At 53.7% G+C, this 17404-nt stretch overlaps 3 protein-coding genes across 3 annotated transcripts; 2 read left to right on the top strand and 1 right to left on the bottom strand.

The window, feature by feature from the left end:
- The first annotated feature begins 760 nt into the window (after positions 1-760).
- On the top strand, positions 761-6085 carry MONBRDRAFT_32326 (uncharacterized protein). Its single transcript, XM_001745639.1, has 24 exons — positions 761-1139; positions 1216-1287; positions 1423-1500; positions 1622-1693; positions 1836-1928; positions 2041-2112; positions 2261-2349; positions 2443-2518; positions 2631-2715; positions 2814-2905; positions 3217-3276; positions 3430-3582; positions 3681-3770; positions 3898-3966; positions 4059-4160; positions 4239-4340; positions 4440-4543; positions 4618-4747; positions 4832-4903; positions 4974-5085; positions 5318-5385; positions 5491-5625; positions 5742-5848; positions 5945-6085. The coding sequence occupies exons 1-24, from the start codon at positions 1107-1109 to the stop codon at positions 5967-5969; spliced, it is 2091 nt and encodes a 696-aa protein (XP_001745691.1). The 5' UTR covers positions 761-1106; the 3' UTR covers positions 5970-6085.
- Positions 6086-9016: 2931 nt separating this feature from the next.
- MONBRDRAFT_8020 (uncharacterized protein) lies at positions 9017-11122 on the top strand (the record flags this gene model as incomplete). Its single annotated transcript, XM_001745638.1, has 5 exons — positions 9017-9719; positions 9859-9979; positions 10087-10419; positions 10702-10879; positions 10967-11122. The coding sequence occupies 5 exons, from the start codon at positions 9017-9019 to the stop codon at positions 11120-11122; spliced, it is 1491 nt and encodes a 496-aa protein (XP_001745690.1).
- An 861-nt stretch (positions 11123-11983) lies between these two features.
- Positions 11984-17142, bottom strand: MONBRDRAFT_32325 (uncharacterized protein; the record flags this gene model as incomplete). Its single annotated transcript, XM_001745494.1, has 13 exons — positions 11984-12154; positions 12267-12402; positions 12522-12606; positions 12723-12942; positions 13078-13203; positions 13307-13413; positions 13517-14186; positions 14274-14579; positions 14702-14899; positions 15033-15131; positions 15299-15714; positions 15832-16164; positions 16731-17142. The coding sequence occupies 13 exons, from the start codon at positions 17140-17142 to the stop codon at positions 11984-11986; spliced, it is 3279 nt and encodes a 1092-aa protein (XP_001745546.1).
- Positions 17143-17404: the final 262 nt, after the last annotated feature.

Below are 17404 nucleotides of genomic sequence, written 5' to 3'. Positions count from 1 at the left end.
TGGACTCAACCTATTTGGATGTGAGTTGGGCGTCCATCAACAGCACTGAGCAGGGTAGTGTTCCTGCGTCCCCAGATACAAGTCTCAGGATAGATCAGGTGCAGGCCTCATCACCCCGCAGCCCGAGGTCCTGGCCATTGCCGCGCCGTCACAGCCAGGTACGTCCAGCCTCCATCCTTTCAGAAGGATACATTGAGGTGTTGGAGGAAGGCGGCTCGGATGATGAGGACGACCCGGTCCCGCGATTTTGAGACTTTTCCCCTGTGCATTGTGTAAACCTTCTTTGCTTTTGTGACCATGTCCAACTTGGCGCGTGTGATATACTCTTGTAAACGTATACGTGTCTAGTATGGTGCGATTACCTGTTCCTGCCTTCAAATCTCAGACTGTCGACTGTCGCCGCGGGTCTAGTGACTGAGAAGTGCCCACAGGACCCCACCGCACCCCTGCTTTGTTCTGCGCCCCTAATCATATGAATTGAACTGGTGTATCAAAGTGCGCTCCACCATCACACACGAGCGTCATCCATGCTACCCACGGCCAAGACCTCAAATTCCAAGACCTACCCACCCCTCTGCCTCCCACCCTTGACTCCGTGCGTGTCCAGCGAGACTGCCAAAACCTCGGTTTCCCATCTCTACAAGTCAAACGAGACAATTTGTAACCATAAGAAGGAAATTGGATTTCAGTGCCCACTTTGGCCCTTTTTTTTGCATCTCTTGCTATTGATGCCTCTCTCTCTCTCTCTCTCTCTCTCTCTCTCTCTCTCTCTCTCTTCTCTCTCTGTCGCTCACAAGACACTCGACGCCATTGGGTGCTGCTGCAGTTGGTGGCGGTGCTTGTGACCGTGGTGGTAGCTGAGCTTTGGCAGGGACATTGGTATCTGGTGGCAAGTCGGCCGTGGCGTGAACGTGACTGTCGTGTTGAAGACGGAGTCTGCCATCTTTTTAACGTTTGAGGCGAGCGCTGGCGCTGGAGCTAGAGCTGGGAGGCGATGGCCACGACTGAAGAGCCGACTTGACGCCAAGGCCATTGATCCGCTCCTGTCGTGAGCTTCTTCTATTGTTTTCAAGGCCTGCTGAGACGACTCTTGTATAACTGCAACCATGGCCAAGCGGGTTGTTATCAAGCCATACAAGGTCAGCTGCCGTGCGCCGCGAGGCTGTCAGTCACACCTTGGCGCACTTTGGGGCTCACCGGAACCCTCCTGAACAGGCTGTGAGTGCCAACAACGAGTTTAGTGAGCGCAACTGGTCACTGTTGCAGGACGCCATGCTGAGCATTGAGGTATGGCGTGGTCACGCGATGTTTGACAGGACAACATCTGCCTTGTCCTGAGCCAAGATGTCTGGTTGAACCTGGCCGTGTGCTCATTGGTAATTGACGGCGACAATGTCGGCCCTGTTGTCACCTCGTTGGCAGCGGCGCCAAAGCTCATCCCTCAGCTTTGAACAGCTCTATCGAACCGTCTACAACCTTTGCCTGGGACACCATGAGGCCGTATGTTTTGTTTTTTTCTTTTGCTGTTTGTTGCAGGCTGCAGTTGCATATAACCACGCACTCTAATCCAGCCTTCAGCTCAAATGCAAAATCATCTCATGACCCATCGCTTTGTTGACAGGAGGTGTACAAGCGCTTAAACCAAGCCTTTGCTGCCATGTGTCTTCGCTATCGTGCTGCTGCCGAAACCGGTGTATGTCGACGCATCTGCGCCCGTGCCGTCAAGCCCTTCTCTGCTATCGCGCCCTCCATTTCCGGTCTTGTTTGACATTCCCAGAGCTCTGGTACATTGCTTTGCCTTCCATCTACTGACGACTGGTCCCTGCGTGCCTTAGCTTGATAGCCAAACCACCCTTGAATGTCTTGTCGGAGCCTACCGTGACTACTTTCTTGTGGTCAACACGGTCAAGGATATCTTTCTCTATTTGGTACGTGTTGAATCCAAAGGCCTCAACTCCAAAGGCCTCAGCGCAATATAACACCGCCATGCCATACGAAGCTGACCCTGGCTTCATGCTAATCCTGTTCTGTTTTCGATAGGATAATACCTATTGTAAACCCAAGCACTTTCCAATTGTTTTTCAAATGGCCTTGGCTGTCTTTCGAGCTGAGGTTGGCCGCTCAATCGCATTAGTCCGGGCCTTCCGGGCCCTGGTTCCTGGTCGAGTCCCTTTTCCTTTTTTTCATCTTTCTCCGAAAAGATGATTCTTCCTCTCTTTCCTTTCGCCATGACCTCACGATAATGCACACCCATGTGCAGGTGGTCCTGCACGACATGCTCAATCGACAACTGCGGCATGAAGTGCGCCACTTGCTGGCCCGGGATCGTGAAGGCAATCACACAAACCGGTAAGAAGCGCAAACCAAGTACTGCTGCACTCCTTATGATGGTATGTGCGGTGACATGCGAAAAAAACTTACACGCACCTTGCAAAACACCAGAACTCTGTTGCGATCATGCGCCGTTATGCTCGTCTCCCTTGGTCCCACGGACGACTCGTGGTCTCTCTTCCACAAGGTGTATCACTGCGCACAAGCTGAAATCAAAGCCAATCTGGCTTGCTGCTCGCCTGGGATGCCTGTATTTGTGCATCCTTTGCTATCTCATCATCTCACTTTGCTGCTATCAGCACATGGCACGCATCCATGAGGACGAGTGCGAGAGCTATTACGCACGTCATGGCACGGAGTATTTGGACCATCACTCGGTTAAAGGTCTGTCTGCCCTGCGACCCGCACGGATTCCCATGTTCATGCACAGCGTGTAACCCTCACCTTGTTCTTGAATGCCTTTGGTTTCCGGATGTATTTAGAATATGTTGCATACGCGCACGCACGAGTGCGCGAGGAAATCGAGCGTACCGAGGAATGCCTCGATGCCAGCCTCTGCCCTTCCATCACCAAAGTACGCTATACTCTTAAAAGGAAATGAGAAGGGGAAGGCAGTGATTTGTTGACACCTAGCATCTAGCTGTCAGCCAAGCTGTGAGGCTCAATTGCAGCACACTTTTACCCTTGCAGCTGATGCGGCGAGTCTTGTTGGTGGAACACTTGGACGAGTTACTGACTCGGGAGGATGGTCCTGCGTCCTTTCTCGATGCGAATGACTATCACAGTGCGTTGTTTTGCCTGCGTTTCACTGGCTTTCACTTGCACGAAAAATATGGCCGTTGTGAACAAATGAGTGTGCTTTTAGGCCTTGGTTTGCTTCACCAGCTACTGCGACCCTTGCCAGAAATTCAAAAGCTTCAGGAAGCCATTGCGGCCAAATTTGAGGTGTGTGCGGATGATTCATGCCGAGTTCCTCCCCCCCCACACCCTACTCTCTCGCGCCTCAGCCAATCCCGTTCAAAGTATCGTTCTTCATTTGTCGTTTTGCAAGAATGGCGCGTCTCGCTTACGCTCCTCCACTCTCTACTCCAACTGTAGAGTGACGTGCTGGCCCTGGGTAGCAGTGCGACTGACGACAAGGCATCTGCAGTGAAACTCATTGAGCAACTTGTGGGGCTGCACGAAAAGTCCACGATTGCGCTCCGTGACGCCTTCCACCAAGATCGGGATTTTGCTTTTAGTATGGCCACGGTGAGTGAAAGCATCTTCTCTTTTTTCGGTTTGATGTACAAGCAAGCTATTGGCCTGACATAAAAACTCGCAATGTCGTGGTCGCGCTGGCTCGTCAGGGCTTTGAACGAGGCATTAACAAAATCAAAAACGCAGCAGAAAGCTTGTGTCAGTACATTGACGATATCCACCGGCGTGGAACGAAGGAGGTACGGTTGTGGTCGCAGCATATTTGAATCGCGATGCTCATTGCCTTCTCAAGCTCGGTCATTTTGTGCCATCAACTGTACGCTCTTGCGCCGCGCCGACTGAACTTGCTGTGCGCGCTTGGGACAGCTGACGGATGGCGAAATGGAGTCTCGGTTGGATCACGCGGTGGCCATTTTTCGCCACTTGGAGGAGAAGGTGTGCTTGGTGCTTCCATTCGTTTGTGTCATGATTTGTTCTTTACAGGCTGTTGAACTTACTTTTCGTGTTCTGCGCGTTCTTGGCTAAAGGATGTGTTTGACAAGTACTACAAGCTGTATCTGGGCAAGCGCTTGCTGCTCCACAAAAGCGCGTCGGATGACGCTGAGCGCCATTTTATCGCACGCCTCAAGGTATGCGTGCCTTCCTGTGCCTTTGGATGATGACTGGTGGGTGGACCGCCTTTCTGGCACTCACCTTTGACGCGTTAGGCGGAGTGTGGTAGGTCTTGGACCGCCAAGATGGAGGGCATGTTCCATGACATTGAAGTTTCAAAGACATTGGCTGAGGACTTTCGTCGTGCGTGCAGCAAGGTACGACAAGCCCCCGGGCCATATGATTACGTGCTCTTTAATGCTATACTTTCAGAGACGCATACATACACAGGCATGGCTGCTGCTCGTGCTTTGCAGGACAAAAACCCTCTGTCTTATGACTTTGATGCAAGCATCTTGACATTTGGGCACTGGCCGGCCACGTCGCCCTCTGTCACTTGCATTCTGCCTGATGCCATGCGGTAGGCGAATGAGGCCCATCCCCTCGTCTTTTCACAGTGACCTGCTCATTGCACGAATGGTTGATCACTCTCAGGCAAGCCACACAGCGCTTTGAGGCCCACTACCATGCTCGACACAATGGGCGAAAGCTCATCTGGCAACCCACACTTGGACATGGCGAGCTGAAGACGACTTACTTGGCAAAGCGCCAACACGTCCTGCAGGTGGGTAGGACGTGCCCCTAGGGGTATATGAGGCGCTGTTGCTCATGGTGGGCCACTCCTGGCATGAAAATGCTCCATCATTAGGTTACAACGCAGTGCATGATGGTGTTGCTCAATTTCAACGGACACCTTGCAGTGGATGCCTTGTCATATGGGGTGCGCAGGTGACGCCGTGTGGTATGTTGCTGGTCGCATCGCCTCTCTCATTTTGCTGGCTTGGTGACAGGCGCTGCTTGAAGCTACGCAGCTTCCGGAAAAGGATCTGCAGCGCACTCTGCAGTCATTGGCGTGTGGCAAGCATGTGCTCCTTACCAAGTCGTCTTCGGGCAAAACCATACGTATGCTGCTCCCTCCCTCTCTCTCTCTCTCTCTCTCTCTCTCTCTCTCTCTCTCTCTCTCTCTCTCTCTCTTGAATCTCTCTCTCTTGAATCTCTCTCTCTCTCTCTTGAATCTCTCTCTTGAATCTCTCTCTTGAATCTCTCTCTTGAATCTCTTGAGTCTCTCTCTCGTGTGCGCGCACGTTCTATCTCACATTGACTTTGTCATCCATCTCGTTATCACTGGACGTAGACTCTGACGACAATTTTAAACTGAACCACCGATTCTCATCAAAAGCCGTTCGTGTCAAAGTGCAACAGGTTGGTTCATCCAAATCACTTTGACCACCTTTTACCCCATGTTGCGTCGACATATTCGGCTTGAACGTGGTCCTGATTTGTATCGCCTACCTTACTTTTTGATAGGTGGCAGCACGAAATGAGGAGCGAGAGGTGACAGAAAAGAAGGTGCAGGGTGAGCGACGCCTGGAGATTGAAGCGTGTCTAGTGCGCATCATGAAGGCACGCCGACAGCTGGGTCACAACGAGTTGCAGATCGAGGTGTGTTCTGTGCGGAGCGTTGGCGGTTGGAATGATCGAGGGTCTCAGGACCTCTGGGCAAGAGCTGCGCCATGTCTCTTGACACTGCTTTGGCTTGAACTCCTGCATGCGCGCAGACTATCAAGCAGTTGGCGCCACGCTTTAAAGCGCAGCCCGCACAGATCAAGCGGCGGGTCGAGGACCTCATTGAGCGCGAGTTTCTCGAGCGCGATCCCGATGACCGGTGCGTCTGGTTGTGAGCGGCCCGGGTGAAGAGGACTGCAGCCTTTTGCATTTGCGGTTGCGTCGCTCATGTTTGCCCGCGTGCTCTGTTGCTCAGAACGGTATACCGGTACTTGGCGTAATCCTGGCTGTTGGCTGTGCCACACCCGCTGCATGCTGCCATTCTCCTTGCGGCACGCTTTGCAGCCCTGCCTGTCTTGCCTTGCACCCTTTCTCCGCCACGTGCAATTCAACCCTGCCCGCAATACCGCTTGTTGCTGCACACGCGTGGTCAGAGTGGTCGGCGATGACTCACCAACGATGGGACATGAAAAATACATGAAAGGAGTGTGGAGTGTGATTGAAAGCGTGTCCTGTGGACTCATTAAAAGACTCATTAAACCGATAGCAAACCGATGCGAGGTTGTCGGAGACGTGCGTCTACGATATGAATTAGTTGTCGGATGTACATCTGTAATGTGTAAAGCTGGGTTCACACGCTCCTGCGATATGGACTCGACACAGGTGCCCAGCACTCTCTTCTAGAAGCGGAACACCATTGATGTCATCGTGATTTTGATCTTGAGACTGCGATCAACCGACTATCTTCATGTTCAGTATATATCGGTCTGCCTTGGCGGCCCCAGTCGACTAGAGCGCTGGGCGTGATTCGAGCAGCCCCATACCCCAGTCCATCACAGATCCGTGGACAGCTGTATCTGGTCTGAAGTCCTTGAACAACACCAAGAGCACAGACATGATCAAGATAAAAAATTACACCAAAATTCATGAAAAATTACGATTTATTTGACACACACACACACACACACACACACACACGCGCGCATCATCTTCCAAAGATGGCGACGACGCCCGCACCAATGGCGGTGTGGACACCAGCAGAGCTTCCGGAACGACCAAGTGCTCGGGTGCGAGAGGATGCAGCCTTCGTTGTCGAGCACTCGGCAGACGTGACCGTACATCAAGATGCAGCTGAACGGTATGTTACAAGTGCACCTTCCATGGCGCGGTGGGGTGCTCAAAGCATGCTGTGAATTCGTTGCAGACTGGCCGCGACCGTAGTCTCGCAACTCAAGGCCAAGTCGTACAGCCTACAGGCGTGGCGAGAGCACGAAATGCACCCTTCCTCGCCGACAGAGGACACCTGCAACTGGTAGGCATTCACGTGGTCCCTTCTCCTGCCCGCGCTCATCGCCATCCACGTGCATTCAGGAGCACGGGAGATTTCTCACGAGTCGGGCGGCGAGGGTGCAGGGTCTTTTTGGTTGACCTCCTGAATTACTCGTTTTTCCACGATGATGAATCCAAGCCATTTGCGATCGGCTTTCGCGGTCGTACCTGGACAGGCTATTGGTCCCTCTGCGCGGCGTTGAACCGTGCGCAGGAGGTATGTAGTTTGGGAGAGCACGATGTGACCGGAGTTTGCAGTGGGTACCAGGTCTGCTGTCAATGGCCACGTCTAGAAGCACCTTGCACTGACTGCGCCGGCGTGGCAACGGCTGTAGGAGGGTCTCAATTTGCTCGACATGCAAATTGCAGCCAATCTGTCTCGTGAGCAATTTGATCACGTTTTCCGAAGTGCAACTGAAACGGTACCGTACTTATAGCTAGGCAACGCTGCTGCACTTGGCCAAAAGCTCACCAACGCGCGTAACCAAAAATTTGCAGCCTGTTCCGTTGGGTAATCAGCGCTTCGACCACCTGCGCGCTGCCGCGGCGACCCTTTTGCAGGCAAGATTGGGCTACAGTCTGTACTCATCCCGCGCCAGCGACCGATGCTCACACCGTCCATCCATCTTGACAGAAATACGGCGGGTCCTTTGCAAACGTGGTGCGCGCAGCAAACCACTCGTCTCAAGTGCGTTGCCTTTGCCACAATGGTGTGGAGCAGGCTTCTTCTTGCTGTGGCTGCCTGTCAACTGAATACGACTGTGCATGGTCAACTAGGCACTTCTGCGCCTGGTTCTGAAAGATTTTCCAACATTTCGGGATGGCGCAATGTTTGAGAGCCATGAAGGTGAGGCTGCAGTATGAAGAAAGATTTGCAATGGCACGCGCGTGCGTCTGACTTCAGTGTGACCAACCCCTTCGAAACACCTTGTTCGCCGGATCGACGTATGAACCGTGCCTCACGCTGCGTCTCACTATGCTAGTACTTATTCTTAAGCGAGCTCAAATCCTCGTGGCTGATATTTGGGGCTGCTACCAGGGCCAGGGGCTTGGGCAGTTTGACGACATTGATGAGTTGACCATGTTTGCTGACTATCGGTACGATGCATCTCGCAGCCTCAGCCAGGGGCGGCGGGACTGGCGACCGCTTGAGTCTTGACAGCCAACTTTTTCTCATGAAACCTCGGTCCACATGACATCGACTCTTGACGCAGCGTTCCACAGAGCCTTGTTTACTTTGGCCTTCTCTCCTATTCAGAAGTTTTGCTACGTGATTTAAGAGCAGGTGTCCCGCTGCCGGCCGGGTCACCTCGTGAGATAGCTATTCGAGCTGGCTCGATTGCGGCAGTAGAGGTGCGTGCTGTTTGGTGCTGCAGCGTCTGAGACGAGTGGGGGGGCCTCATGTCACATGCTGATCTCTGCTAGGCTCTGCTGGCAGCGGTGCGCGCTCAGCTCGGTACTGACCCCACCCCAGTGAACGCCGTCATTCTAGACTTTTTTCTTTGGGACTTAGCCAAAGCCGATGCTGCCCAGATGGCTGATGTACCCATTCATCGCACGCGCGGCATCTTCTATTGATTGACAAATTTGGTGCGCTTGCGAGCAGCCATAACAACAACAAGAGTAGGACAAGTGTCGTGTCAGTCACCCTTTGCCAACCGATTAGAGACCCTTGGACCCCCGTCAGAATCGATTCATGACAACGACCAGCACAGCGAAAAAGGAGGAGAAGGAGGATGAAAGAAAAAAAAAAAAAACCGTGACAACGATTACGCCTGCACGCATTGCATTTCTCCGCTCGTCTTGACCTCAAGCTCGTCACGGGGGGGACAAGGGGTTGTCAGTGAGCTGACGCCGTCCCAGGATCCGGGCGCGAAAATACACTGGTGCTTGAACGTGCGTGTGTGTGAGTGTGTGAGTGTGTGAGTGTGTGAGTGTGTGAGTGTGTGAGTGCGTGAGTGTGTGAGTGTGTGAGTGTGTGAGTGTGTGGAGAAAGGTCATGGCGCCACAGCGGCAGGCCACCCGCGGGGGTGATGAATCGCTGTATGACAAGTTGCACTGCGCTTCTTGCGGGGGCCTGTGCCGTGGTGATGCGTGGTGGCCTTACAATGCCATCTGCTTCCCTTTTGTGCTGGTCTGGAACGCCTTCTACCACTACCTGCTGGCTTGTCTGAGCGTGTTTGCCTATCGTTTCTGTATGACCGTCTGCTGCTGGCCCTGCTACACCTGCTGTCCCAAGACATGGAACTTTGTGGACAAGAAGTTTCCGCCGGGCCCCGGCGCAATCTTGGACCCAAACGCGGCTCCCTTTGACGACAACGAGTTTTATGGCAACACGCCGGCTCAAATTTCCGCCAAGGTCGATTGGATGCGCGCCGATGATGTTTTGCGCGACAGCACTCGGCGCGCTGCGCGACCCGGCTCCATGTCTGCTTCAGTGGGTCGCCCCACAGACGAACAGCCACCGCACTTTTTCCTCTTTGAGGGGGGCATCCGACCGGATGACATCATCCAGGGCCAGCTCGGTGACTGCTGGCTGCTGTCTGCTCTCTCATCCATGGCCGAGTACCCAGAGGCGATCCGCAACTGCTTTGTGCAAAACGAGTATCACCCTCGCCACAAATACCGGGTCAAGATGTGGGATATCCGCACCAAGAGCTGGTTGCATGTGTCTGTCGACGACTATGTTCCTGTGAAAAAAGGTCCGCCAGATGAGAGCACTCTATACTGACCACAGACAAAGAGACGAACAAAGTGGCAATTTAGGGACACACGCGCAAGCATCAGTGGTGGCCCCTGACCCGACTCGAGCTCAGATGTTGTTGTCCCCAACCTGCTTAGGTACAAGCCGCCCTTACTTCACTGATCCTCAGGGACGTGAGCTGTGGGTGTTTCTCATCGAGAAAGCCTTTGCCAAGTTTCACGGCGGTTACGCCTATCTTGACGGCGGGCGCTCGCCTTGGTACGCCGGTACCAGCTTGCTCCTTGCCGCTTGTCGCCCTATCATCGCACATGTCAGGCCTACCTGCAGCTCACAGCATTCTGTTCCGTCATGAATCTTGTTTGTAGGGCCTGGCATGTGCTCACTGGCGACAACGTTTTTAGCTTCAAACTCAATCAACCCGATGTTTGGAGCACCTTCCTGTACGACTTTGAATTCAAGGACAGCCAAAAGCATCAATGGCATGCGGCTTATCTGCGTGACACGGGTGACCGCTGCAACCACGACCGCATGCACGAAATGATTCGCCAGTTTTGCCGGCACCGGGCACCCATGGGGGCCTCAATCCACTCTCAGAGCCGAGCTACTAACGGCCTTGTCGCGTTCCATGCCTATTCACTCATTGATGCTGTTCGCTCGGGCAAGAAGAAATTGGTCAAACTTCGCAACCCCTGGGGCAGGTTAGTGGTGTGGTGATGGTTGGTCTTGCGCAGAGCATCGCGCGGCATGCTGTTTTGGGTGCTTGTGCGCACTTTTATTTCCCGTCTCACCATGGCACAACGATACATTATTTTTGCACTTGGGTAGCGGTGAATGGACTGGCGCATGGTGCGATGCAGATCCGCGCTGGCAAAAGTATGTGACCTTCCTTGCGTCAGCTCGCTGCCAGTCCGGTGCCTGCTCGCAGGCAGCAACTCTGACTTGTCGTGCCCTTTTTTTTGGTGTTTGCGTGTGTTTGATAGGCATAGCGATTTGATGCACAAGTGCAAGCAGACCAAGGACGAGTTTGACGGTGCCTTTTGGATGTCCATGGAAGACTTTGCTCTTCATTTCGATCGGATTGACGTTTGCGACCGTTCTGTAAATCGTGACCTCCGACTAGACGTGCGCGAGGATGATGGCGCCTGTGGTGTGGTCAAGGTACGTTTATGCCTTTGTGGTCTTTATAACACTATAGTTTATGACCACAACTTGCCCTCGCAACGCTCAATGTCGTGTGTCTGGCAGGGCTGCTGTTTTGATTGTGGTCGCTATTGGTGCTTGTGCATGGGCATCCGCACCTTGTATCTGGGCCACCGCACCGGGGAGACGTTGGATTACCACAAGCCCATTTGTGCCTGTCGTGATACTGGTCGCGGTTGGCAAGACAGTAGTATCGTCTAGCTTGTACTCTACCCGTGCTCCATCAAGGTGCGCATGAGAGCGGGCAGGTGGATCAACCGTTGTCGTTGATGATCCAAGGTCAAGCGCGAGCACAGCTCACATGGAAGTTCTTGGTAGAAGAGGAAAATTTCATACTATAGTGGATATGTGAATTTTTGCGTCAACGACTGCTGTCCGCAGAAGAGATTTTACTAAATGGGTAGGTATGATGCTTGTAAAGACCCAAACAACATTGGGCTTAGAATAAAAAACTAGCATGAACACAAAACTACTCAAAATTGGCGGTGCCTTTCACAATGACGGGCAAGGACCAAGGCAAGTGTGAGATGAGCCCGCTCGAGTCTGGGGTGCGAGATAAAGACTCCTGGTGCCGTAGCGCTTGCTTGATGCATTAGAGAGTGGATTCTTGGCGAAGCAGCGCCAAGTTACGATTCAATGCTTGAGCAATGAAGAAAGTTTGCATCATGCCTTTGCCCTTGATCATCATGGGTGGTCGAGCCTCCAGGGGGATGTTCTTGTCCTGTGCTTGTAAGCGCTCAGCCGCATCCAGGGACAGGTGGATCCGGCCCGCCTAAACAAGCGTGTCCCAGAGCAAAGTGTAAGGACCTGCGCTGGCACCGCGATAGCCAACGCTGCATTTGCGCTCGATGACCGCAGCAACCCACCTCGGAGTTGCTTTCCATGCGGCTGGCTGTATTGACGGTGTCACCAAAGAGACAGTACCGTGCATTCTTGGTTCCCACGACGTTGGCCACGACAGGCCCGGAGTGAATGCTGCATGATCCACAAAGTCGAAAAACATGGATGAGTATGCATGAGGAATGGGGGTGATTGGGGAGCTTGCATGATACAACTCATCTCTTACCCAACGCGAATGACGACGCTGCCCATGGTCGGCTCATCTGGTAAGATAAGCGTAGTGCCTGCTGCCTCCACAGCACGCATGGCAAATTTGACCATTCGAGCGGTGTGATCCGACTGCTGCTCAGCCAGATTTGTGACAGCCATAAAGGCATCACCAATCGTCTCAACCTATCCGTCGATCCCAAGGCTTGATGAGGCAAGTGCAACTAGCTTGTGGGCCTCAAGCCCCTTGTCATTACCAACAGGAACTCGGTTGCGGTTTGTCAAATTATGGGCGCACCTTGAAAATGTTGAGCTCATCGGCAATGGCATCAAACTTGGTGTACAGGCGATCAAGCATGTCTGAGACTTCCACAGGGGAGAGAGCCGAGCTGATGTTGGTGAAGCCCTTGATGTCACTGAAGAATAGCGTGACGCTGTCGTGTAGGCCAAGGGCGGTTAGGTCGGAAAAATTGGCTCTCCGCGCAAAAGCACGGTACTTCAATTCGCAGAGGGTGTGGGGGTGCGAATGTGGGATGCGGATAAATTGACTTACTCTTCATGGTGCTCAGGCTCAACTTTGATGCCCTTGCGGAGCTTTTCCGCAATGTGAGGCGGGAACACATCGTGCAGAACACGGGCTGAGGTACAATGGAACACTCATCATGAGCCAGCGATTGCGATTGCGGGCATGTCTCGTGTTGATGGCTCATGAAGAGCAACACTCCGCCTGCAAAGAACGAGGGTTTCAGCTCACCTTGTTCCTTCTGGTTCTTCCTGCCCAAAAGCATGCTAAGCCCAACGTTCTTGATGTGCATCTCCTTGAGCTCGTGGGCCAGGTAATCAAAGTTGACTCGAGCATTCGGGAGTGCAGCCCAGCTTAGATTAATCAGTCGAGCAATGGGCAACGGGCAGCTCGTGGCAATCTCGGGTCGCTTAATGGGCGTCAGTGACAGATTTCCAACTGCTTCCAGAACCTGGTGCAGTACAGACGGGTGCGGTCGAGAAAGTCGCAAGCGTTGGTGGTGAGGCGGACAGGCGTGCTCAGTTGCACGAATGAACGCGCAGGGGTACACGTAGAAAAAACATCGTATGAACCATGAGCTACGAACCTCTTCGAGGCGTTCGCCTTCATAGGGTAGTCGGCGGTGCATAACCTCCCATAGCAAAATGCCAAAGCTGTACACGTCGCTGGCTGGGCTGGGGAGCTCTCCGTTGATAACTTCCGGGGCCATCCACTGCATGCAACCCGTGTGTGAGTGGGTATGCTTGCTTGGTGCCACAGCGGCCTCTTTTGCGAGCCTGGCAGCTGCCATGTCACAAAAGTGCGCCACCACTCACCGCGGGTGAGCCACTCATGGGCTTGCCAAGACCAAAGGCCGAGAGAGAAAAGTCCCCAATCTTAGCACGAAAGTTGCTATCAATCAGAATATTATCAGCCTTCAAATCTAAGAACATTGATGGTAAGTGCGGTGAATGGTCCATGAGCCGCGGACCTGTGGAAGATGAAACCTGGGCATGGTTCAGATGGATAGGTACGCAGGTACTTACCACAGTGAACAATGACAGGGCGGTTGTTGTGCAAGTATTGCATGCCCAAGACAATGTCCTGAACGATGGGCATGAGAATCTCGTTGTCAATCTGAAGTTTATCAGACTTGAGTAGGTTGGCAAGAGAGCCATGTTCCATGTACTCGTAGACGGTCATGAGCTCACGGCCTTCAATGACGGCTGCCATGGCAGTGAGGATGCAGGGGTGGTTGATCTTGGCAATGACGCGCATCTCACGACGCACGCGGTCCTCGGCTTTGACTCGAAGAAGATCGTTGGAAGAGTACATGCCAAAGCCCACGGCTCGTTCCATGTTGTCGTCAGTGAGTGCTTCCTTGGGCTTGGTGCGTGAAACAACCTTGACGGCCACTCGGAAACCACGAAATTCGGCTAGAATAACGTTGCCAAATGAGCCCTTGCCGAGGACGACGGGCTCGCGGGGAAAATCCAGCTCCTCCTTTTGAATGCGCCAGGAGTGATCCAGGATGCGTAGTTGTCGAGCTTTTTTGAGGAAGAGGATAATGGCGATGAGAAGCACACCAATAAAGACAGCCATCACCAGCAGCCCGGACAAAGGTTGGCAATAGCCACCAAGGTCATAGTAGCTGGCCTTGCATTCGCACTCGCCGCGTGCGTTGGGTTGGCGCAGCGAGTCACCACAGTCGCGCGCCTAGCCAGTGCATCAAAGGGCAAGCCGTGGTATGGTGAGCGAGTGCATGGGAGGACAACACTGACTCACGCTTGACTGGGAGCTCACCTGAACATCGATGAAGAAGGCGTCAGCCGCGACTTGTCGGTCAGCTTCTACCTCAACTAGATGCACGCCCATCTGTGAAAAGGTCAAGTTGAGGCTCTTGTCAATACCGTTGAGAAGCGTGATGTTGTATGTCGCGATGGCGCCGCCAACATGTACAAAGACGGAGACGATGGTGGGTTGATCCCATGTGAAAACGTTGTTCACAATGCGCAGCTGCACGGCTTGCAGCTGCTGGGTTGTAGCACAGGTGGCGAGCTGGGGGCACAGAACGGCGCTGTCGTTGTTGGATGCTGGGATGTAGCGCACCTGAGGTGTGGGTGGAACAAAGTGAGCTGGTCAGAAAGTCCATGACCACGTGCCTGAGTAGCTTGAGGCGAGCCGCAAACGGGAAGGACAAGTGTTGTGCGTGTGCATTTGAGAGGGCTGACCTCGACGGGGCTGCCCACGTAGCAGGGCTGGCAGAAGCAATCCTCTCGTGGGGGACAAGTGAGACCAAGATCCAAGCATGAGTATTGAAGGCCCAGGTTTGTTTGGGCTACCGAGCCTGCAGGGCACGTCAGGCTTTGGGCAATGTCGCTGTGAATCAGCTGGCAGGATTGCCGAGAGTAGGCCGGGACGGTTTCCTCCTAGTAGCGTGCCCAGCAACCAAGCCATATATGCGGGAAGTTGGGTGAGAGCAAGCGGCAATGGTGAATAAGGTGGACGGGGCAGGCGCTTGCGCGGGGAAAGAAAGGTAGGGTGAGGGGTGTGGAAGCGCACCCAAATTTCAAAGGCACGAGTGAAGCCGAGACCACTGATCCAGCTGAAGGTGGAGCTGCTGATATCAGCCAGGAGTGCACTAATCATTGCTGACGCCGCCTGGCGTGGGGTGCAAGTGAAGGGTGAGATTCAGACGAGGTGAGTCTTTCAGTTTTTGAAGAAATATGTGGGGGGTGGTGGAGGTGCGGCAGTTGTGTTGCGATGTTTGCTCGGGTGCCAGTCTGCAAGGAGCGCCTGGTTGTGCACATGGGTGTAGATGAACATACCTGAGCATCCACAGCACCGCTCTCGCTGCGAATGAGGGACCATTGGGGAACGATCTCTGTCGAACGGATCAAAGTGTCTGAGCTGTGGGTTGCGTTCTGACGATTGAGGGGATGGAGCGCTGGGGCGTGTTCAGGGTGTGTTTCGATGAAGCCCATGGGTAGGAAGATGTAGTCTGTCTCGTTGGCTTCGAGGAGGGCCATGAGATCCTCATCGTCTGTGGCGAGGATGTACTGGAGGGGGTCATTGAGGGCGTTGAGGCCCTGGCGATTGAGTTCGGCCTGGACCAGGCGAGAGGCAGCAATGGCATCTGTCGATGTGATGGCGACGCGGCGACCAGGCAGCTGGTCCAAGTTGTGTAGGTGGGTTCGATTTGCATGGGTGCTGATCACACCACCCAGATAAGGATTTGGGGTGCCTTAGGAGAGATTAAAAAAAAAGGCCGAGATGAGGCAAGAGAGAGAGAGAGAGAGAGAGAGGGAGAGAGAGGGAAGCGAGCATGGCGGTCATCAGGGCGGGACAAGGGGTGACTGACCAGTATAGTTGGTTTGTAGCGTGGCCAGCAGGACGACATTGCTGACTTTGGAGAGGCACGAGTAGGTAAAGGGGTCGACGAGGAGCAGATCATAATCGGCCTCAGTGACGGCAGCGGGGGCATCGGTGGCAGCCAAAGTGGAGACTTGGATGGCTGCACCAATTTGAGCCGCAGTTGGTCCTTCGAGGTAGGCAGTCACGGCTTGAACGTCCAGGTCCACTGCCAAAGGTTGATTGATACCAATGTGGAGCGAGTGCATGGGTGGGTGGTGGGGTATGTGAGCTGACATGCGGGCGGGTTGAGAGGGCTGGCGGTGGCCAGGCGGGGCACATACTTGCAGCATGGTCCAGCAGGGCAAGTTGAAGGCCGAGCAAAGGAGTGGCAAGGGTCAGGAGGAGAAGGAGTAGCTGGGGCACAAGGCGGCCAAGTCCTCGGCTCACAGTTGGGCACCCAGCCATGGTGAGTAGTCGCGCGAGCTGGCCGGGCTTGGGCGCAATCTATGATCAGAGGCAGCCTGTTGGGGCTTGAAAATTCAGTGGCTGTACGGCTGGACTTCTGCTGAGCAAGACCAGCGTGGGGAAGATGGCGGTGAAAGGGCAGCGGTGGTGGAGGTCAAGTCAGTTCTGTTGGAATCGAACCTTGTTTGAAACAGGCGAGATGGCAGCTGCTCCTGACAGGAAAATAAATGGATGGAGAGAGCCTTTGATGGTGATCCAACAAGCGCGGGGTGTGTGTGTGTGACTCGAGGGTGGCAAGAACTTGTCCAGCTGCCAGGTAGGGTTGAGAGAGCATCCGTCTACCTCATGTGTCCCTCCCTCAGTCAGTTCCGTGTGTGTGTGTGCATGTCGTCACATCCAAATTTCGGTGAAATTTGGCGTCCGCTGCACACACATGCATACATTTTGAGAGAGAGAGAGAGAGAGAGAGAGAGCGCGGAATGTATTCGAGTATGTGTGTGTGTGGTGTGTGCACGTGTAGATGTGTATTGGGCTGTGCAAAATCTACAGGTGTCATCGTCATCGAGAGAGCGAGAGAGGAGAGAGAGGAAGAGCTCGTGGTTTTCGAATCTGTTTGGGGCGTGTGGTTGTGGGACAACAGGGAGAGAGAGGGAGAGAGAGGGAGAGAGAGAATGAGAGAGAGAGAGAATAGCGTTGTGTGGGTGGAGCGGCGTAGGGTGTGTTCAGGCGGACATGGGCAGATGAGATGAAGTGTGTTGGTGATGGTGTCCGATTCGATGGAAATCCTGATTGGACCTACATCGATGACGGCGCTCCACAGCTCCGGTTCCAGCCATCGAGGTTCGCGACGCATGACGTCACGACAAGGCGCGCGCCACATGCATGCGGGCACACATATGCTGTGGTGAGCCCTTCGTGGTATTGCTTTGTTTTGGAGATGAGTTTTGCATCAACGGCAAGGCGGAAAAAACGTGAGGGGCCGTCTTCGCAACCGCGTGGCTCGTCCTTGGAAAACGCCTGGTTTGGGTTCGTTTTTTAAATTTCACGAACACCGATTAAATTTTGAGGAATGTCAGATAATACGATGACACAAACCTGTCAGAACAGGTTTAGGG

This window comes from Monosiga brevicollis, genomic scaffold (assembly GCF_000002865.3).
Source record: "Monosiga brevicollis MX1 MONBRscaffold_9 genomic scaffold, whole genome shotgun sequence".
In the NCBI taxonomy this organism is placed as follows: domain Eukaryota; class Choanoflagellata; order Craspedida; family Salpingoecidae; genus Monosiga; species Monosiga brevicollis.
Note: the sequence above shows the minus strand (reverse complement) of the source record. Positions and strands in the feature narration are given on the sequence as shown.

Excerpts from the sequence above, each read along its gene's own strand:
- MONBRDRAFT_32326 (XM_001745639.1), top strand. The coding sequence starts at position 1,107 with ATGGCCAAGCGGGTTGTTATCAAGCCATACAAG. Across the intron at positions 2,519-2,630 it reads CGTGGTCTCTCTTCCACAAG|CACATGGCACGCATCCATGA; the intron begins GTGTATCACTGC and ends TGCTGCTATCAG. Across the intron at positions 3,967-4,058 it reads TTCGCCACTTGGAGGAGAAG|GATGTGTTTGACAAGTACTA; the intron begins GTGTGCTTGGTG and ends TCTTGGCTAAAG.